Source organism: Hevea brasiliensis, chromosome 2 (assembly GCF_030052815.1).
Source record: "Hevea brasiliensis isolate MT/VB/25A 57/8 chromosome 2, ASM3005281v1, whole genome shotgun sequence".
Classification (NCBI taxonomy): domain Eukaryota; kingdom Viridiplantae; phylum Streptophyta; class Magnoliopsida; order Malpighiales; family Euphorbiaceae; genus Hevea; species Hevea brasiliensis.
The window spans coordinates 106,912,949-106,934,608 of NC_079494.1; the positions used below are offsets into that span (position 1 = coordinate 106,912,949).

Consider the following 21,660-nt stretch of genomic DNA (forward strand, 5'->3'; position numbering starts at 1 on the left):
GTATTATTCAACCTTTATATTTTAACGAAATTATTATTTAATTTTTATATTTTAATAAAATTAATTATTTTATTTTATTTATTTTTATATTTTATTTTCTTTAAAATGTTTAACCATTCAATTAATTTTTTATTAATTAATATTAATTAAATTATTATTTAATATTTTAATAAAACTAATTAATTAATATCTATATTTTAAAAAATACATTAATTAATCTCTAAAATTTAATTTTATTAATTATTTAATTATTTAATTATTTTTACTTCTTAACTATTTTAATAATTCTTTCCTTATTTCTCTCTTTCTCTTTTCTTTGTCTCTCTCATATTATAATATGGGACTTATCCTAACATGTATAAAACAGCTTATACAGACTCTGGCAATTCTAAGTATGTAATTTCAAATTTTCTCAGATTAAAACTCCACGTGATGAGAATTTCTATTAATAAGTGTTTACCTTCTTCAAAAGTGTGCATTTCTCTTCTTTAATTTGAAAGGCTATTGCTGACTTTCTTTCGTCGACAGTAGCTTTTTTTTATTATTATTTTTTTTGGCTTTTTTAATTTTTCATAGTTAATAAGGCTAATTTTTTATATTTATGATTTTTTTTATACATTTAATTATCTTTTACTCTCTTTAATAAAAGTAGATAAAAGGATTTATTTTTTATTTTTTTTAAATCTTTGTAGATATATATCATTTCCTGATGATCGTAGTAATTTTTTTTTTATATATTTTGTTGATGAATATAATTGATGTATTTTATAAGTTTTATCTTTTATACTCTGATTATTAAATAAAATCTTTCTTTCTTTAGAATTAGTTTTGAGTTAAAGTTAAAATCAGAGTCTATTATAATAAATAAATAAAAATTGTGCTGGCGTACACCCAAACCAAGAATAAGACACGATGTCGTTTCATGTTTTAAGCGAAACCTTCGTAAACAAACTCCGGTTGTTGGAAAGCTTATCGAGACTTCGCGGCACGAAAGGGAAAATAATTAGAATGTCGAATTCAAATCAACAAACCCTAGCGGTAGACCACAGGCCCAGCGATCAAAACCCTAATCAGTCCCAAGAATGGGAGACCATGGCCCGAGCTTGGCTCAGCGCATTCCCCGAGGCCAAAGCCGTGAGCACCACCGAGGTCGAGGCTTGGATCGAGTCTAACCGTGGCTCCTTGCCGGCTGACCTCCAGTCCATGCCTCGAGCAGACCTCATTGATCGCCTCCTTGCAATTCAAAATTACATGAGGTTGCCCAATCAGGTATCTTCGTTATATTTACAGCTCTTGTTAGCATATTTTGAAAATGCGATTTGAAAAAGAATCTTCGTTGACATGCAATTGAGAAACTCCTAAGATAGTTTGAGTAGGTGGAATTTAGAATGAAGAAATGTATTTGAATTGATATGTTGCTGCTAATAGCACATTCACAGAGTTACAATTTACATTTTAGAGCTAATTGGCTGAAAACATTGATGTTGGGACAAGAAAACAACTTTGGAAATGCTGTTAACTTTGGTGGACTCATTGGCTGTTTGATTAAGGATTGAATTCCTTTGTACTTAATGATGGGTTTTTGCTATGTTCAGACAAGTTTAATGTTCTTCTTTATTTCCATCTCTTTCAATGGGTTAGAATTTGAGTAATTTCCATTTCCTTAAACAGGCAACAGAAGTGACTCAGGTTGATCTTCCACATGCTCGATTTCAACGAACAGATCAATGGCTACCGGTTTACTCCTGGTTGGAATCTTTAGATAATGATGAGGTGGTCAAGTCTAAAGATATTTCTGATTGGTTAACTGAAAATCCAGAGGTTAAAGAACAGCTATGCTCCAGGCATACTCGATACCATTTGATGCACTACATTAAAAAGTGTCATTTGAAGATACTAAAGAGGAGGGAAAGGAAGAAGGTACCAAATACTTTATACTTCTCATCTTTGCACTCTCTCTTTCTTAGTGTCCTAGCTGGAGCAATTCATCTTCTCCCTCCCCAAAGAGCACGGTGAATAAATACCCATGAGGGGCCCTTATTGTAGAGTTTAAGACGCTTCCTTTAATTTTGATTTTTACTGCTATTTTTAACTTCTTGCATTAAAGCCACCTGACCATGGTATTTGTGTTCCATTTATATTGAACATACGAGTTAATATGACCTGAATTTAACAGGGATTGCAGAAGACTGAGAAATCAACCTCTCCTAAAGTTCAGAAGATTGTGGATGCTAAAGCGCCATCATCACTTCCAAGTATGCCCTTCAAAAATACAATGACTGTTTTTATGCATTTATGAAAAGGGAAGATTATTCATTTTCCTGGGCTTCTGAAGGCACATATTCATTCCATAGATTGGATCCATTACATAAAATTGATCAATCATATAATAGGGAAAAAATGACATGAAGTTCTTTTCAAGTTTTAATCAAATCTTGTTGTAAGGGGATGACTCTAGTTTGTTGATATAAGTAACAGAGTGGACTTGATTCAAATGATGCAAAAAGACATAGAATATGTGAATTGTGGTTGGACTGTTGGAGTTGGATATGTGAGGGCCTGTTTGGGATTGTAGTTCCAACTTGTTTTTAAGATTAGATGTTAAAAAAAAAAAAAAAAAAAAAGAAGAAGAATAGTTTGAAAACTCTATTTAGTTGTTTGAATGTTTTTATGATTAAAACATGTTAAACTTAACTTAAACTCAATTGTAATGGCCTCTAACTAATATATTTAAGGTGGTGCTTTTCACAGTAGCAGCTCAAACAACAATGTTAAATGGACCCAAAATTTGCATTTGAATGTGTATATTCAATTAGACGTTTACTGCAGGAAATCCTTTGAACAATATAACTAAGGATAGTGACTTATACTTGGCCAAACAAAATGAGGCTCTTCGTAAATATCAGATGTAAGTGAATCTGTTTTCTTTGGTCATTTGATTTCATCCTAGCATTTTCAAATTTGGAGTTCCTTTACTAGCTATTTATATGAAATTTCAGTTTGGTGGAGTTGGAGAAGACGCTTTCCCCTCACTTCTCAAAGCGTCAGGCTGTGCACAAATGAAGCAATGATGAGTTTTCTGCCTATATAGATGTGAATCAGCTGAGGTGGGGGTTCCTCTTTATTTTTCCTGCCTTTTTCCCTTTTTATAGCCTAATTATGAGTCCTTTTATTATTATTATTATTTGTAAGTAACTAAGGGTGATTCTCTTGAATGTACCACAAGCTTTTGAAAATATTGATCTCCTCATTAGATATGACGTTAAGACATCTGTTGATGTGAAACTGTTTCTGAATATAAACAGGACAGTTGTAGTTCAAAGATGCCCATAACAGTTCTGCTTATATTCTTCTCCCAGTACTAGTATGGGTTGTTCCATTTCTGGGGAAAAAGTGAAGGTTTGATGAAAGCGAAACAGTGAGCCTTAAAGGTTTTATGGACAGTTTAATTTAGAACATGTGTGTTTGATTTGTGACGAAATTCTTCTTAACAGTTTGTGGTCTAAATTTATCATTTGAGTCCACATGCTTTCTGACGATCTTAACCTTGTGCTCCCGACCTCTGGGGAGGGAAGGTTAGAATTAGTGAAACATTTGTTTTATAAACAGCCAGTTGCCTGCAATGAGATGATACCAACCCATTAAAAGTTGCCTAGCAAGTTGATGTGTCGTCCAGTAGGTACATAATAAGCGTATACGTTGCATGGGGTTTGTTCCCCCTTAAAAAATCATTGTCTATACTTCTTTCTATGGACATTATTGTCATTAAGTTTCTATCTAAAAACATCAACTGAAAAATAACATTTCATGATATATTATAATTGTTTATGAAATGTTCATATTTTTAAAACTATTGTATGGTTTCTTTTTTCTTTATGTAAAAACTAAAAAGGGACGATTCAGCGGTGCGGAGAGGCCATTTTGTCTTTTTTCTCTTTTAATATCGCAGTCGACAGCATTTTTTTATAATATATATATATATATGTATCACACTCGTGAGGTAAGTTTTATTTTTTGAATTGCATAGTTGCATTTCAAGGCCTATAGGGTAAAACATTACATCTTGCATACAAAGGGTTAATTCTTAACTCAATTCAACTAAACTTTTATCCTAAGAATTTAAGGTTGGCTATATAGATTCTTTTTCTTCATTCTAAACGATTTTGGATTAGATCCTTAGAAATGTGTAATGCTTTTAGGTCATGTTGTATTATTATTCTCCAAGTCAATTTAGGTCTACCCCATCTTTTCTTTCTATCCTTTAACCTAATATACTCTACTTGTCTAATTGGAGCCTCTGTATATCTACGCTTCACATGATTAAATCATTTTAATTTCTTTTTTCTCAACTTATCTTCAATTGACACTACTCCTACTTTTTCTCTAAGACTCTCATTACGGATTTTATCTAGTCTAGTATGACTACTCATTCACCTTAACATTCTTATCTCTGTAACTCTTATCTTAGAAACATACGACTCCTTTATTGTCTAACACTCACTACCATATAATATGGCTGGTCGTATAGTTGTACGATAAAATTTTTCTTTCAACTTATTGGGAATCTTACGATCATATAAATCTTCTGTGGCATTTCTCTATTTCAACCGTCCGGCTTTAATCCTATGACTAACATCCTCTTCACATCCTCCATCTACTTGAATGATTGAGCTAAAATATTTAAAGTGATTACTTTGGGTCAGTACTACTCCATCCAAACTAACTCATTTCCTATCACCAATTTGGCCTTCACTGAACTTATAATACATGTATTCTATTTTCGTTCTATTTAACTTAAAACCCTTTAACTCTAGAGTATTTCTCCAAAGTTCTAGCTTTCTATTAACTCCTCGCGTCTCATTTATTAGAACTATGTCATCTGCAAACATCATGCACCAAGGGATACTCTCTTATATATATTTCGTCAATTCCTCTAAAACTAATGTAAAAAGGTAAGGGTTTACAGCTAAACTTTGATGTAATCTAATTGAGATAGGAAAATTTCTCGTGTCCCCTCCAACTGTGCGCATAATAGTAGTTGTTTCTTCATACATATCTTTTAACACTTGTATGTACCTAATAGATATATTCTTTTGTTCTAACAATCTCCATAAGACATATTTTGGAATACTATCATAAGCCTTCAAATCAATAAAAACCATGTGTAGATCTTTCTTCACAACTCTAAGGCTCAGAAATATAGCCTATACAGAAATTATCCCAACTCAAAGAAACCATGCCATGCATGTCATGAACTCTAGGAAAACACCAAGAGCAACATCAGAAACCACCACTACTGATCCTCCTAGAAGCTAGAGTTGGATTCAGTAGATGGAAAAGCACCAATCAAAGGCTTTCGCTGCTACAAGAGCTTGCCTCTGTCCTTGTAGTCCCAATTGGAGCTTCATCTCTGCCATACACTGGGTGTCAAGAACCAGAAAGCACAGTCATCGCCGGCGACTCTTTAGAGGGGATGGCGTAGAGCTCTCGATGTCTCAATCTCGTATGGTTAAATGGGGGTCATCAGCCACTAGATGCGGTTGGCACAAAGACCCAAAGTTACTTCCATCAAACATGCAAAAGACCCTCGATGTTCAGTGATCACTATAAACAACAACAAGCTTTGCTCAAGACAACAAAATATAGATTTAATTTTGCAGGTCTTCACTGAAACCCTCCCATTTTCATCTATACCTATAAGAAAAAGAAAACCTTCAAAAACTGAAAAATTGACGGTCTCGAGAGATAAATAATAAGATGAACTTTGAGAGAAATATTTTTTCTCTAAAATGAGAGAGAGAACTTAGTTATTTTTGATAATGCCTATACCTCAATAGATATATTAAGATAGTATTGAGTAGCCGTTATATGATGGATTAAAAAAATAAAAAAAATGGTAATCAAATTAAAATTAACATAATAAACTATTGAATCGTCCGACAGGTGGTCTTGTCCCATTGTTATGGGGAGCAAATAATATGGCAAATAAATAGCCAATTAGTTGTTAATACTGAATTCCTGTTGAGCTTGAATTTTTAAATTAAATTGTGGCTTGACCTTCTCAGGCTTGTGCAGCACACTTGTCGCTTGAAGATTTTTTTTTTTTTTTATATGGGAGCTTGATGAATTTGTTCTTTTTGAGACTCCATCTACTTTGCATTTAAAAAAAAATTATTAATTTAAAATTATTTATTTATTGCAAAAGTAATGGAGCAAATAAAACAAAGATTCCCAGACCAGACATATATGAGCTAGCCGGAAACACGTGGAGATGCGGCGATGCGTAGATACCACAGAATTTGTGCTGCCACGTAAGATGCCTTAAATAGCAGAGCATATCGTTCAGGATCTGATTAAAAAAATGGACACTACAGCATGACGCGGATGGATAAGAATCAGCGTCGGTTTTCTCCTTTTTTTTTTTTTTTCATTTTTTTTCCCCTCGTTGCTTTCAAATGATTTCAGCCCTTCATTTTACTGACCATGACCTATCCCAACGGTGTGATCGCGCAAAGATACAGGTTAGGGACAAAAATTTAGGAGTACAATAAATGACTAAAATTAGGGTTGGACTACCAAAATACGCAGAATATAAAGTATTTCATAAATAATAATTATATTTAATTTTTTAAATTAATTATTTTTTTAATTTTATTTTTATAAAATATAATAAATATTTACATAATTTTATAAAATTAATATTATTACTTTCTTTTTAATTAAATCAATTATTTATCATATTTATCACATTGATATTTATTTTTTAAAATTTTAAAAAAATAATAAATAAGTAAATTATTAATATTTTTTTATAAAAATAAAATTATTATTTATAGGTGGAGGAAGTATAAATGAGAAAAGGATTAGGCTTTAATAAGGTTGTAAATTGGCTAGTTAAATAAGTTTACCCATAGTTGTCTATGAAAATAGCATCACATCACTACCCACGACTTTGCCTATGACTACGGCAGTACCCACAGAATATGGGTGAAGGTGGGTGGCAGCCGTATATAACCCTCCCCAGATACCACCAAACTGGAAAAAGACCTAGTTGGGATCTCTTTGAACCGTACAATAACAAAAAACCACATACCCAATTAGAGGAGGGCCTCAATTCCTGTGGAGGATTTGCCTTTTGCGTTATTGCTTTGGGACTCACTTTCATTTTATCACATCCTCAAATTATATTTTCTAACTTCTCTTCATACATATATATGCCACAAACTATCATATGTTATGTGGATGCCATGAGTATAACATTATGCACATAATTATTATTTATTTTTTTATAAATAGTTTCAATTTCAATTTTAACTCGAATTTTTATAATTTTAGAAATAATTTTTGTAAAATTTATTAATTAATTATTTTAATTAGTAAAAATAATTAAAATTTTTTAATAAAAAGTAAAATTTTATTAAATGGAAAATTAATATATAAAAAAAAAAGAGAAAGTGAGGAGGCGAGGGTGAAGTAGAAAATGGAGTTGATGTGGTGGATAAGTTGATTAATTTTAAGTTGTTAATATTAATTTTATTTTATTTTATTTTGAAGGAGGAGATAATAGAAATCACAAGCTCGAGTTGCTAAATCTGTGACCCCTGCATAATTGTGTACTTGCAATCGAGTTCTTGCCTAGCAACTTCCCATTCGTTTGTCACATATACTGAAAACGAAAGGAAGAAGAAGAAGATTTCTTGTCCTATGCAGGCTTAAAGGAGAGCAACAAGCAAGGATTGATGGGTATTTCTCAATCATCTATGTTCATTCACCAAGATATTTTCTTTCAATCTCTTCTTTCTCTTACGCCTCACTCTCACAACACAAGCTCTGTAGCTTGAAAACATTCTCTCTCACCCTTTCTTCAATTCTTTAATTCAACCCAGAACTCACTTCATCAATCTCTATCTTTTCTTAACCCTGATTCGCTATCCTGCCTTAGCTGTGCCACATGGGATTGGGGCTGATTTCCAAAACGAGGATACAGAATTTCAAAGGGGACCAATCCAAATGGAATCACACTTGGCTCTGATTGAACAATCGTTCAATAGTTATTACTCTATCTGGGCACGAGAAGTTCTCGATGAATTGCCTGAAAGTTTTACCATCACTGATGCTTGCATCTCTGACCACCCGATTGTCTTCGCCAGCAGTGCGTTTTTGAAGATGTCCGGCTATTCTAAGGACGAGGTTATAGGCCAAAATGGAAGGATTTTTCAGGGGCCTAAGACTAACCGAACATCCGTCATGGAAATCCGCGAGGCGATTCGGGAAGAGAGGGCGCTGCAGATCAGTTTGTTGAATTATCGCAAAGACGGCACGCCGTTTTGGATGCTGTTTCACATGAGCCCTGTTTTCGGGAAGGAGGACGGGAGGGTCATTCACTTTGTAGCGGTTCAGGTGCCGATTTTGAGGAGAAATAGGTTAAACGGGTCGAGTTTGAGTGAGGAAGGGTCCGGATTTAGAGAGATTGTGTTTGGTTCGTGTAGGAGAGAAGTTTGCTTGGATTCCTTGGTGGATTTGGGTCGGGTTTTGGCATTGGATTCGGATACTAGAGGTCTCTATTTCTAGCTCTTTAGTGGGTTTCATTTTGAATACGAGGATGCTACTTCTGATTGGTGCCTTTTTTTTTTTTTTTTTTGTTAATGGGTTTTGTATTACAGGATTAAATATTGAAGAGCCATGTGAAGCTAGTGAGGCAGAGAAGCGAAAAGCAACATTTGCGATTAACCATATTTTGTCCGTGCTAACTCAATATAGCGAGTCAACTGGTAAATTAGTGTGTGGAAAAAGATGCAAATTACCTGGAGCAACCGTTATCAGCTCATCTTTAAATATATCTCTTGGTAGAATCCAACAAAGCTTTGTATTGTGAGTTGTTTCAAATTCCTATATATGTTATTTTTCTGCGAAAAGGTCTCATCTTTACAAGATTGCTAATGCCTCTGCTTTCCACATGTTTGTGTGTTTTTCATTTGCAGGACGGATCCACAATTGTCAGATATGCCTATAGTTTATGCCAGTGATGCCTTCTTGAAATTGACAGGTGCTCATAGCTTTATGATATTCATACTTCTCAAATGGAAGTCATTTTAGATTGATCTGTAACTAGCGGTGTATGAATCTCTGAACAATGTGAAATTGCTCAGCTACTTGTGCCTTTTTGCTATGCCTGTAGGTTATGCTAGGGGTGAAGTGTTGGGGCGCAATTGTAGATTTTTAAGTGGAGTTGAAACAGATTCCTCTGTTCTTGAGAAGGTACAAATTTCCTGTTTTTCCACTTTCATCTGGTTTATATTACATTTATGCCTCTGTTGTGACTTGTAATGGCGGTTTTCTTCACTGAAAACTTATGCTGCTGCTGGATGCTCTTCAGATAAAGAAAAGTATTCAAGCTGAACAAGCATGTACAGTACGTATCTTAAATTACAGGTTGATACTTTTAACCGTTCTTCTATGTATTTGATAGAAATGGAGTTTTGTTCATTGGTTCTCAACAATGGTTTTCCTCGTTTACTAGGAAGAATAAGAGTACATTTTGGAACCTTCTTCACATATCACCTGTTCGTAATGCTACTGGCAAGGTACTTTGCATGCATAAACTTCTCTTATTATCTGCCTGTCATATTTTTACTGTTGATAATTTGATGGGTTTAGATCCTTTTGCCGTTGAACTAAGATCAACATGCTGCTTGACTGAGAGCAGTGAAAAGTAATTCATTTCATCTTATTTTACTCTACTGAACTTTGTACATCATTTTATTTGACTTTTTGATATGATTGCCCAATAGGAGTAATCCTTTTCTACTCTAGACATTGAACTTCAAGCCACGTATTAGTTGTCAACTTGTCATGAAAAAAGGTTGAGACTTGAAAATGACTTAGTACACTAGGCTTACTTCTATTTTCACATAGTTTAAGAAAATATAGTTAATATAGTTAAAGTGATAAATTTTGTTTTGTATTTTCCTAATATACCCTCCCTTTGTTTTGCTCCATTAAAAATTAAATAACTCATGTTACTAAATTATTCTTGAAACTAATGGATTTTATTTTTCAATGCTTATTAAATAGGGCATATTAGTAAATTAATAAATAAATTAATATTTCAAAAAAGAGTGAAATATAATTTAAGACAGATAAAAAAAAGGAAAGTAGGCCTATCTTTATGGGACAGAAGGAGTATATAAACTTCTTGCATTTCACTAGGTTTTCTGGCAGTGCAAGTGCCATAAAATCCAAAAGAATTCTTAATGAGCCTAGGGATTTCAATCTATGTTGCATGCTTAATTTTTGTTCCCACCTCTATTTCACTATGTATGATTGATAGCAATTGTTGGTTGTATGCAAAGGATATAAGCTCAATTTGCACAAAGTTTCTTTAATATTCAGAACTGGGAAATGAGTGGTGCTGAATCTTCTTCTTTTTGTATATGGACAAGATATATTTAGAAAATCTAAATGTTTTACAAAAATGGGTTTCCTATAGGTTGGGGCTATGTCCACAAATATTCGGGCTAAACCCGCAACCTTGTCATTTTAGTGGAACAAATTATCCTTTTTCTTGTTGCCTCTCTCTCTCAATTCTGATGCTGCCCCCTTTCTATCCTGCAACTCCCTGTGTGTATGTGTTAAAGATAGCCCTTCAAAATCATCATGAAAATCACCTATGTTACTCTTTCAATTTCTATCTTGAAGTTGGTTCTTAATTTTTAAATTACTGACAAAGAAATCTCATCATCTTTTCTTGCTCAGATTAACAATATGATTGTGTCAATCTCCTTTCCCATTGCCTGAGAAACATGAATTTCCCATGACAGGATGATCAAGCCAGTGCGCTCTTGGGAAAGTCATGTTTTTCAAACCAAGACTTAATGTGTCGCTGGAGTGCTGAGCTTGGTCATAGGTATCTTGCTAGTTTTGCTTATCTCACACCAAGGCGTACGGTTAGCAGGGAACTAGATGATCAGTTTGGTTAACTACTAAATTTCTTATGGTATATAGCATATGTGATTCTTCTGTTAGTTGGGTATAGGAAAACATAAATGGTAGTTTTACTCCCCTAACAAAGATCTGATATTTTGAGGTGTTTACTTTTCTAGACGATGCTTTGTCTTTATTTACTTTTCTAGACGATGCTTTGTCTTTATTTGTCGACCCAGTTCTTTTCCCTTTGTTTCAGTTACTTGGCTTGGAACATGAGTCCTGTTCAGCTATATCAGACAACCTCAACCATAAACCATTTTAGCATCTTTTAGGCTACTTTCCTTCCTTTTTCCCGTCATTGAAATATTTCTCAATATGTGTATGTGGGTGCTCTTTTAATAATCACCCTATCAATACTGTTCCTCACAGGATATCATGTGGCTCAGGCTGACTCTCTCAACCTATTGGTCATTGATAATGATTCTTGATTATATCTCTACTTTTTTGTAACTTCAGGAAATAAAACTAGTAGTTGTTGCTATAACCATTTTATCAATTTATAGTGGTCCAATCTTAAGCATTGTGAAAGATGAAAGATTCCATCAACAATGATATGTAGAGGGATAGAAAATCATTGCCTTTTATTTTTAAGGGCTGCGATATATATAGCATTTATTGTGCTGGTTTGCTGCCGTGGCAGCTGGTAGCCCAAGGTTTATGAGACTTATTGATACCCCATCAACATTTGGCTGTTTATTTGTTGGAAGTTCCTTCGTTGCCTAATTTTCTGCTTGTTTTAGTTTTTCTATGAGAAGTTTCAGAATGATAACACCATTATCCTACTGTGTTTTTAAGTTATAATACTTTGTTGAATATAGCTTTGTGTACTCTGGAAGAAAAGCGACAGGCTTACTGGCCCATCTTCTAAATCGTAACTTTGCTGTGACACAATAATAGTTGAAGAATTGGGTTGGTTATGATTTCGATTTCTTTAGTGATGACCACTTGTCAACAGAACATGGTTACAGCAAATGCCAGGAAGAGTGAGAATCTTTAGTACTAAGGTTGTAGCAAGATTCTAGGAGTAAAATTGATGTCATAATTCCAGTTAAAGATTTTAATAGTACCTATTTTAGGAGGAAATTTGGGAATCAATTATTTAAGGTTTATTTTCCCCTCATAGGTGCATTAGGGTCTCTCGTAAGCATTTTGAATGATTGGTATTAAGTTATTAATTATTGAATGTGATAAAATTGAATTTCCTGAAAATTGTTTTCTCTTTTCTTTGGCTTGATTCCATATTAAAAACAATCAAAGACTTGAATATGAGAACTTAAACATATTCATTTCCACTTTCCAGTAAGTTGGGTGTCAGTAATTGAGAACATTAGATTGCTCATGAACTGCTGCTGTTATGCACGTAAGTACCTGGGCATGTAGTTCAATCTTTACTCTTGCAAGTTATTTTATTTTGGTTTAAATAAAGTTGGATGCTAATGATAAGAAGATAAAACCAAACATACGACATCTTTATGCAATTCTTGTTTTTCTTTCTGGGTGTACAGATAGCATACTATGTGGGTGTCCAGATTGAAGAAGGGTGTAAGAGCCAGGAGTGGCATGGATTGAACGCTGAGATGAGGCAGCTTAGTTGCGTAGGTGCAGTGAGGGTAGCTGTAAGGAGTTCATCAATTGGTACTGGCTCCTCTAAGTAATAGTATATAACTTCAATATTCTTTGATGCTCTTTACCGGATTTGAAAGAGAGAATTAATACTCACCCTGAGATTCAACCATCTCATCTTGTAAAGTCTGGAATTGGGGAAATAGTTTGTTACCCTGATGGTGACATTGTCCATATATAAAAATATCTTGAGGATTCCTGTGTGTTTCAGCTATTACACTTGGTAACATAGAGTTGAAATGTGCTCCATTGTCTTTACCATACAAATTCTGAAAGCAAACTATTGTAGTGTGAGGCTAACAAATCAAATCTATTTAATTCGATTTGTTGATTTCATAGAGAAAGCCCCTTTAATCCAAGCCGAGATCTTAAATCAATATAAAACAAAAATATCTAACGTTTCAAAATCCAGAAAATTGAGTTTACTAGGATAACCTAAAACTTCAATGAATATCAATAAACTAGAAAAGTAACATCCCTAAACTTCAATTCAATCAATACCCAAAATTACAATAAGCAAATTTAATGATCAGCGAAGCAAAATTTCAAAAAATAATCCAAGTCCATTCAACTCCAAAAGATGGTATTCATCACAAATAAATATACAACACTTTAAAATTTTTGTTTGCTAAGAAATCAAAGCAACTAGAAAAGAAAGGGATACAAAGGTGAATGGACTAAAAATAATTATATTCAAATAATAAATTGTCATGAATTTAACAAATAGCATCGGTGGTCTCATGGACGAAGAGGAGAAATTAGAGTATTTCTATTATTTCATATAAAATATCTTATGTGAAATGGTAGATTAATAATTAAACAAACGCATTTAGTAGATTAAAAAAATTATAAATAGTTATTTTTTTAATAAAAAAATAATTATAATTATATAATTATTTTTATTTTTATTTTATTAATTTATCATTTCATGCTTCTGTTATCCCATGGTTTATTTTGTCAACTTTGATCGTTGGTACATTATTATTATTATTATTATTATTTTATTGATGGGATTTGGGATAAATTCTCAGATTTTGAATTCTCTCAGATAGATTTATTTGGGATAGCAGAGAGGAACAGTACGCACTGGTCATTGGGTTGCTGAATTCTTTTTTTTCTATAGTTCAAGAATCAATTCATCGATTTAAATCGATTTTTTGATAAAAAAAAATTAAAAGAGTAAAAAATTAAATTTATATTTATTAAATTATATATTTTTAATCATTAAATTAAATAAAATTAAATAATCTAATCGATTTATTTTTATTTAATTAATTTCTTAAATTCATTTTGGTTTGATTTGCAATAATCACAATTAAAATTTTCAGTTTTGGTTGAATTAGAAACCGATCCTACCGTTAGCTCTTGAGACATGCACGCTGCCACTAGCAAATGAACCAAAACGGAAATCAACCATAGAGACCCTTTTTCGCCACCGACCACAGAAGGAAAGCTGCTCGCTAGCTCTCTTTATCTCCAATACAGAAATCCTCTAAAACCCTCTTTCCCTATTAACCATATCAAACCTTCTCTCTATCTGTCTAACCCCAAGAAACTCTCCAATGGCGATCAAGAACCTTACTTTTCTCATCTTTCCTCTTATTTTCTCTTTGCTTATGCTCTGCTCTCAACATCTTGCGCACAGTGCGTCGGTTTTCTCAACCACAACAGGGGGGCGATGGGTCCTTCTCCAAGAAAGCATAGGCATTTCTGCCATGCACATTCAGGTCCTCAAGAACAACAAGGTCATCATCTTTGATCGCACTGATTTTGGCGCCTCCAACCTTTCTCTTCCTGACGGCAACTGCGGCTATATCGATGAGACTGTCAGACCCAAAGATTGCACTGCACATTCTGTCCTCTACGACATCGCTTCCAACTCATTCCGTCCTCTCACCATCCTAACCAACACCTGGTGCTCTTCAGGGGCTGTCGATCCCAACGGCACTCTTATCCAAGCCGGCGGCGACAAAAAAGGTGAGCGCGTAATTCGTTCATTCACGCCCTGCGATGATAATTCTTGCGACTGGGTTGAGTTCTCTGCGCCCCTCTTGAGCCGGAGATGGTACGCCAGTAGTCAGATACTCCCTGATGGTCGCATCATTATTGTTGGTGGCAGAAGGGTTTTTACCTACGAGTTTTATCCCAAGAATTTTAAAATACGGGATAACATTTTCTTGCATTTCTTGGTAAAAACCAAAGATCCACAAGAAGAGAACAATCTTTATCCCTTTTTACACCTCTTGCCTGACGGGAATCTTTTCATTTTTGCCAATAATCGGTCTATCTTGCTTGATTATACGAGAAACAAGGTGATCAAGGAGTACCCAGTTTTGCCCTACGGTGCTAGGAACTTCCCTTGCACCGGCTCTTCCGTTTTGCTTCCTCTCCAGTTAAACAGAGGGACTGACATGGCTGAATTACCACAAGCGGAGGTGATGATCTGCGGTGGCTCAAAGCCCGGTTCGTATGTCAAGGCTTACATGGAGCACGTTTACGACGAAGCGTCGAGGACATGTGGGAGGTTAAAAGTGACAGACCCGAAACCCAATTGGAGCATGGAGCTCATGCCCACTCCGCGGGTCATGAACGACATGTTATTATTACCCACCGGTGCCGTCATCATTATCAACGGCGCCACTAATGGCAGCGCTGGCTGGAACGACGCCGTGAACCCGGTTTTCCACCCTTTTCTATACCTCCCTGAAGAGAATCCGGCCCAGAGATTCGTGGTCCTGAACCCATCGAACATTCCAAGAATGTACCACTCCACAGCAGCGCTTTTGCCAGATGGAAGGATCCTAGTGGGTGGAAGCAATCCACACCCAACGTACAACTTCACAGCATATCCATACCGGACAGAACTAAGTTTGGAGGCTTTTTACCCGCCATATCTGGACCCACTGTACGTACATCTAAAACCGTCAATCCTGGGAGTGGAGTCGACAGGGAAAACGGTGTCGTACAAGGAGATGTTCACAGTGACATTCGTGTTGACGCTTTACCGTTCAGATTTGGGGATATCGGTGGTGATGATGACGCCGTCGTTTAATACGCACTCAGTGTCCATGAACCAGAGGATGTTGGTGTTGAAGGTGGTGAACGTAGAGAGGCTGTCTGCTTATGGATATAAGGTCAACGCGATTGGGCCCACCAATGTCAATGTGGCCCCACCTGGGTATTATATGCTTTTTCTGGTCAACGCTGGCATTCCTAGCCATGCCGTTTGGGTCAAGCTGCGCTGAATAATAGTGATCCAGTTTGGATGATGCTGCTGCTTAGGACATTAATTACTCGTAGGTTTTCTATTCTTTTTGCTGGTTAGGAGGGGAAAAAAGGAATCGAATAGTGTAGTTGGAATCCCATGTAAACAAGAATGTATGTATTTGTTTGATATTAAGCTGCAAATTTCAATTCCGGTTCTCCACAAAATTTCCTTCGTCCTTTCTTCTGAGCTCAGTTTCTTTATATTTTTTAAAGAACTACATTCCATTGCTGACCTTGATTTTTCATGTCATACTGTTTCTTGTGGATGAGAATTAGAGCATCCATTTTGTCGAACACCTTGCAGGACTTTAAAGCCCCAAAACAAGGTACGAGATGATGACGATTTCTTTAAGCAATATGATGAATTTACCTAATTAATAGTATTTGCGCTGCTTAGAGTTCAGGGTTCTGTTTGTCGGCCAGCTAAATTTTATTATGAGGGCTGAGAGCACTTGGGAAAATTACTGTAATTGGTTTCTTTTTGGCGCTACTTTGACTTGATGAAGAAAATTGAGGTAATTTTTTAAGAATTAGTATGACAGGCTTAGATTGTGGTTTAATCTTGCGTTATTTAATAGTTATGGTGGATTTGAATTGCAATCTTTAAACTTATTCACATTCCTTTGTGCTATATGATGCTTTGCCTTTTTTTTTTTTTTTGGGGGGGGGGTGGGGCGCGCGGCGCGGGGTGGTGGTGGGGTTGTCATATTTTCGCGAATCTTTGCTTGTTTGATAGCCAGGTTCTAATCCTTCTTTCTAAAATTTCCTGTATTTGATGGCGCACACTAACTCCTTTACAAGTCCAGGATTGCTAATTTTAGAATTTGTTATCACTCGATGGGAATCACTTGATCAGTTTTCCTTAAACAAAATGAACTAGCTGAAAAACAGTGATTACAGGGTAAAATTACTCTAAACCCTTCCTCTGAAACTGGCACTGCCTTAATCTCCTACTATCTGATACCCCCCATGCATTGGCCGGCAATGAATCCAGCAATTCATCTCATATACAGCCAAGGGTCGCTTAGCGCAACCATTTCATCTGGTTTATACAGGGCATTCTGCTATATCGAATACGTAATTTGATTTTGCTAGTTACCTCTTGTTGATCTATATTTGTACCAGTTGGCCCAGACAAGGAAATGCAAGAAATTCACAGCACTTAGCACACACATCAGCCAGTAGAATCGTTCCAGGTGATAGTGATTTATGTTGTTGCCAGACAGCCATGGTCGGTTTGTGGAGTTTCCTGTAATATTGTTTACTATTGATACAATTACTGAACTCAGGAAGTATCCAGTGGCCAAGGAGGCCCAAGAAAGAGACGTTGCTAAGGATCTCATCCCCGTGGGTGCCTCCGTAAAGAAAAATTCCAACAACCCTGCCAAGGTGAAAAGATCTGCTGATCCCAAGAACAAGTACTGGAAAGCAATCCAGAATAATGTGATGGGCAATGGATCAGTCGAGTCTAGCAGCCCTGAATTTGTAGCAACTCTCTTCCTCTTGATTTCGACGAGAGCTGCAACTCCCATTGCTATTATAGAAAGAACTAAACCAATGCCAATTCTTTGTAGATGAGTGATGCCCATTTCAGATTTAGTCACTTTCCTAGCGAATGGAATGATGAAATGGTCGTAAATTGGCGCTAGGACCATGATGAAGACTACAGGGAAAAATGGAAGGGAAGCTGGGGGTATTTTCAAGGAACCAAGCTTGGCGTTCATGGTAGCAGCTTGTTGTACAGAAAATGTGGAGAGTTGAGCTAGACAGCAATTGAGCATGATGGTGCAAGCAAATATAGGTAGGATTTTTATCACGATCTTAACTTCCTCGACTTGCTGTACCGTGCATTCTAGCGCTGAGTGGACTGGCCTTTTCACCACTGCTCTGTTAAGACAGCTGAAGCTTTTTGTTGCAGTTTCAGTACTGGGTGCCATGTCTTTGGAATTTTCCTCTGATTCCTGGCCGCCTTGGGTTGGACTGAAAGGGCTTGCATTCAGGTTTGCTACGGCATTGCTTGGAGTTTTTCTTATGGAAGTGTTAATTGCAGCAGCAATCAAAACCTGTTTAATCAAAAACCATTAAGCGATCAATTACTTGAAAAGAAAAAATAATGGAACTTTGTGTAGCAGTTCAACATGGCGGCTAGAAAGGCCATGGGAATCTCTGGCTAGAAACCTTGAAAATAGTTGTGAGGGGACTTCCACAAGGAATCTTATTCCTGTAAGTGGCTGAGCCAGCGAGAAAGACAAGGATAGACAAAAATATGGCAATTGTAGAGATTCCAAATCCCCACTCCCATCCTTTGTTATCTTCAATCCACACAACAAACGTGACAGCAATTAGGCCTCCACATGAAAGACAGAAGACAAAGTAATTGAAGAAGGTTGATCTCTGCTTCCTTCCTTTCGGTGTGCTCTCGTCAAATTGCTCTGCCCCATGAGCTGGCAGCGAGCCCTTTATCCCTCCAACACCAAGCGCCACCAGATAGAGCCCTAAAAACAGCATTGCAGCCTTTGCACCATCCACTTCTTGGCATGGAATGTTGGGGTTGGCTGGGTTGCACGACGGTGGTTTCAGCGAAGGAGAGCGAGCTTGCACAGTGAGTATCACCAGCCCCTGTTCCGATCAAAATTCAAGATTTATTATTATTATTATTATTATTATTATTATTATTCTTAACTTCCTAATGGATCTGAGATCTCAAGCTGTGGGCTGCAATCCATTTTGCATTTCTCTACAATTTAACAACTAAACAACGCAACCATTTTACAGAGCATTAAGTATCTTATGAGAAAGAAACAGTGCAACTAACAGCCAGCTAAAATAAGCAAATGTGGGTCCTGTGGCCACGTGTTGATCACGACTTCAGCTAATGGACTCGTATATAGAATAGAAAGGGACTATTAAATAGTAAATGTAACATTTAAAAATGTTGTGCTAGTTAGTAAGACAAATATAGAAATACAATGAACAATAATTATTTGTTACTATAAAAAAAAAAAAAAAACATTTCCCAATCACATAAATTCGAACGCTGTTACGTGGGATTCTTCGCTCCTTGAGTTCATGTTACTTGGTAAAAAGGGAAAGAGTATATTTCTAGACCTTGCCATTTGAAAACCAATTCATTGATTACGATTTCTTATTGTAAGAGAAAAAGAAAATTTTAATCATTATAATGGCGAATGAATTGACGTACGCAAACCTAAATGGGTATGTGGCTATCAATAGTTTGTAAGAAAACTCACAAATAGAAGAATGAATGAATCATTTATCCACAATTCGCATAGCCATGGATAGACCAAGATTTATCGCATCTAAGACAGAGACCAGACACGGTGCCTGCAGAGATGATGAGATACACGTGGCAAGCAAAATACCATGGCAAAGGGGCGTTTGTCACACAGCATTGAGTGACCTTAGTGGTGTTGTCAACTAGTTGAGACAAGATTGGGAAGCACAAAGGACAATTTTTGCTGTTGATGAGGAAAAATTAGAAGTTTCTATTTGTCCTAGCAAACACACAACACAACTAAGGACCCCATATATGGGTTCCTCATTTATAAGGACTCACTGTAATTGGAAACGTTGCATGAGTCTTATGGGTGGGACCCCAACCCTAATTTTGTGCTAATAAAGTGGGCAATCGTACAATTGCTCGAGGCTATATAGCTACTCATCATTATCACCCAAAGCTTTCACTATTATTATAATAATAAAACAATTGTTTTTATGACAAATTTACCCATGAAGGGCGTGGTTTATCTTGAGCAAAAAGTTTCCATTGATTAAGGCTCAAAGTTCTGCAAGCCAAGCAAGTAGCTGTAAAAAAAGTGGAAGCTGATTGCAGCACAGGCACAGCACACCCAATCACTGAGGTGCCTTGTTTATTGTGCCTGCTCTTCCTTGAATTCATCTGCAAGTCTTAGGATAAGCTTTTCATTGGTTTGTTTTTATTTTATTTATATTTTGCACATAACTTCATCACCATATCATGCCATTAGCACCTCAACCTTTCATACGAGATCAAATACAAGACAAAGAAACTCAGACTCTTCATTTATTTACTTATTGTATAAATGGGTTATACGGTTATGCTATTTCATTTTTTCTGAAATTTTCTAAAAATATTTATTATGTCTTTCGTATTCACTCCACAAAAACTTAAAATATAATTACAAAAAAAAATATTATTAATCCTAAGTATGGACTAAAACTTATCCTGCTATATCATGATTGGAATTTGGAGCTAATGAAGAAAATTTTGCCAACGATTTCCTAAATTTTATGATTGAGATTTCTTGCATTTCCTGCAACAGACTCACACTCCACTATCCAGGCTGAGACATGGTCCTATGTATGTGTACTTGAAAAATCCTCTAGGAATTTGAGAATAATCAGGTTTTCCTATTTTAGGACAGAAAAAGAAATCAAAGTACTAGATACAGAAGATTACTCAAGAGAGAGAGAGAGAGAGAAAGAGAGAGAGACCCAATTCCTCGAGTAACTCACGCACAAGTTAAAAGGCAAAGATACTACAGAGAGAGAAAGAGAGAGAGCAGTGATTACCAGAAATTCGATGGCCGCACTTATCAGGTAGATGCGATAAGTTGTGAAAAAAGCATCTGATAGAAAACCTCCAAGAAGAGCCAAAAGAAAAGCAGTTCCCATGAAATTCGTGACATTATTGGCCGATCTAGATGGAGATAAGTGCATGTACTCTGATAGATACATCACCAAGTTGCTTGCATTTGCCAGATATGCCAGGTTTTCCAATATCTCCACAACTGCACCCAAAATTGTCATAAAAACCCATAATTTTCCTTTTTTCTGCGAAGAAACAAACAAGAAAAGATAGCACAAAAGATTGTGTTGGCTGCTGAACAAGAAGAAGCTATAAGAGTATATGTAGGACTGACCCAATACGAAGGAGGCGGCGAGCATGCCACCGTGGCGGCCTCTGAGTGCAGGCCTGTTCCCCCAGTCCACATAGCCATCCCATCTGGCGAGCTGCTGTTCTTGTTCTTGTTCCTGTATATAGCAAATAATTTTAACTCGTGTCAGTAAAGCTACTATAAAGGAGGAAAAAAAGGCAACAATTAAACAAAACAGGAATGAATTGGAGAGAAAAAGATTAAAAAGAGCAAAAAAAAATGAGGAGGAACCCACCATTTCTCTCTCTCTCTCTCTCTCTCTCTCTCTCTCTCTCTCTCTCTCTCTTCGAGTTGAGAGCGAGTTGAGAGGTTGGATCCTCCGTGAGAGGAGTTGCTGATTATAAAGAAAGAGTGATGACTGGTGGAGGATTTAAAGACTCGGGAGAAATAGAGGAAGGTCCCAACTTTGGGACAAAATGGTCCGAACACAATAAAAAAATGAGTCATTTCTTGTGTGGAAAATACAAATTTACTCTCTATAGAAAAAAAATATAATATAATTTTTTTTATATATAAATTAACGTTTGAAAAAATAAATTTATTTTTAAGTTTTAAAAAAATAATATTTATAATATAATTTAAAATATAATAAATTAAATAACAAATGGATAAATTTCATTGAATTTAATTAAGTGCATGCAATTTATAAATTTCTCGTAGCTAAGTTTTTTTTTAATAAGTAAAAAAATTTAGTGTAAATAAATCTAATTAAATTTAGACCAACAGATTTTCTTTAAATATCCAACTTAAGATTTGATATAAAACAAAACAATTTGCCAAGGTAAAGTCCAAGAATCAAAACGCTACAAAGAAATGAACACACAAACCATGAGATAAACAAAGTGGG

At 35.7% G+C, this 21,660-nt stretch overlaps 4 protein-coding genes across 11 annotated transcripts; 3 read left to right on the forward strand and 1 right to left on the reverse strand.

Annotated features, from left to right (window-relative positions):
• Positions 1 to 897: 897 nt before the first annotated feature.
• LOC110632213 (uncharacterized) lies at positions 898 to 3,322 on the forward strand. 3 transcript variants are annotated; one of them, XR_002490638.2, is made up of 5 exons: positions 898 to 1,269; positions 1,672 to 1,920; positions 2,177 to 2,255; positions 2,817 to 2,908; positions 3,000 to 3,322. XR_002490638.2 is itself a non-coding variant. In XM_021780352.2 (5 exons), exons 1-5 carry the CDS (start codon positions 913 to 915, stop codon positions 3,061 to 3,063), a joined length of 828 nt encoding a protein of 275 aa, XP_021636044.2. In that variant the 5' UTR covers positions 898 to 912; the 3' UTR covers positions 3,064 to 3,322. The 3 variants fall into 3 exon arrangements, 2 of the variants coding, with proteins under 2 accessions (XP_021636044.2, XP_021636046.2); XM_021780352.2 differs by having other exon boundaries at positions 2,830 to 2,908; XM_021780354.2 differs by lacking the exon at positions 2,817 to 2,908.
• A 4,209-nt stretch (positions 3,323 to 7,531) lies between these two features.
• On the forward strand, positions 7,532 to 12,804 carry LOC110632205 (protein TWIN LOV 1). Of its 6 annotated transcripts, XM_058137850.1 has the most exons (9): positions 7,532 to 8,557; positions 8,664 to 8,871; positions 8,982 to 9,046; positions 9,179 to 9,258; positions 9,377 to 9,432; positions 9,521 to 9,584; positions 10,821 to 10,906; positions 12,287 to 12,346; positions 12,492 to 12,638. In XM_058137850.1, exons 1-8 carry the CDS (start codon positions 8,011 to 8,013, stop codon positions 12,306 to 12,308), a joined length of 1,128 nt encoding a protein of 375 aa, XP_057993833.1. In that variant the 5' UTR covers positions 7,532 to 8,010; the 3' UTR covers positions 12,309 to 12,346; positions 12,492 to 12,638. The 6 variants fall into 6 exon arrangements, 4 of the variants coding, with proteins under 4 accessions (XP_057993833.1, XP_021636034.2, XP_021636035.2 ...); XM_021780342.2 differs by lacking the exon at positions 12,287 to 12,346; XM_021780343.2 differs by lacking the exons at positions 10,821 to 10,906; positions 12,287 to 12,346 and adding an exon at positions 11,183 to 11,258 and having other exon boundaries at positions 12,492 to 12,631.
• A 989-nt stretch (positions 12,805 to 13,793) lies between these two features.
• Positions 13,794 to 16,041, forward strand: LOC110632207 (aldehyde oxidase GLOX). Its single transcript, XM_021780347.2, has one exon. It carries the CDS (start codon positions 14,172 to 14,174, stop codon positions 15,852 to 15,854), a length of 1,683 nt encoding a protein of 560 aa, XP_021636039.2. The 5' UTR covers positions 13,794 to 14,171; the 3' UTR covers positions 15,855 to 16,041.
• A 691-nt stretch (positions 16,042 to 16,732) lies between these two features.
• LOC110632206 (protein NRT1/ PTR FAMILY 4.6) lies at positions 16,733 to 21,154 on the reverse strand. The gene is made up of 5 exons (XM_021780346.2): positions 21,049 to 21,154; positions 20,799 to 20,910; positions 20,449 to 20,666; positions 18,055 to 18,495; positions 16,733 to 17,939 (listed from the first exon to the last, which is right to left on the reverse strand). Exons 1-5 carry the CDS (start codon positions 21,049 to 21,051, stop codon positions 16,968 to 16,970), a joined length of 1,746 nt encoding a protein of 581 aa, XP_021636038.2. The 5' UTR covers positions 21,052 to 21,154; the 3' UTR covers positions 16,733 to 16,967.
• Positions 21,155 to 21,660: the final 506 nt, after the last annotated feature.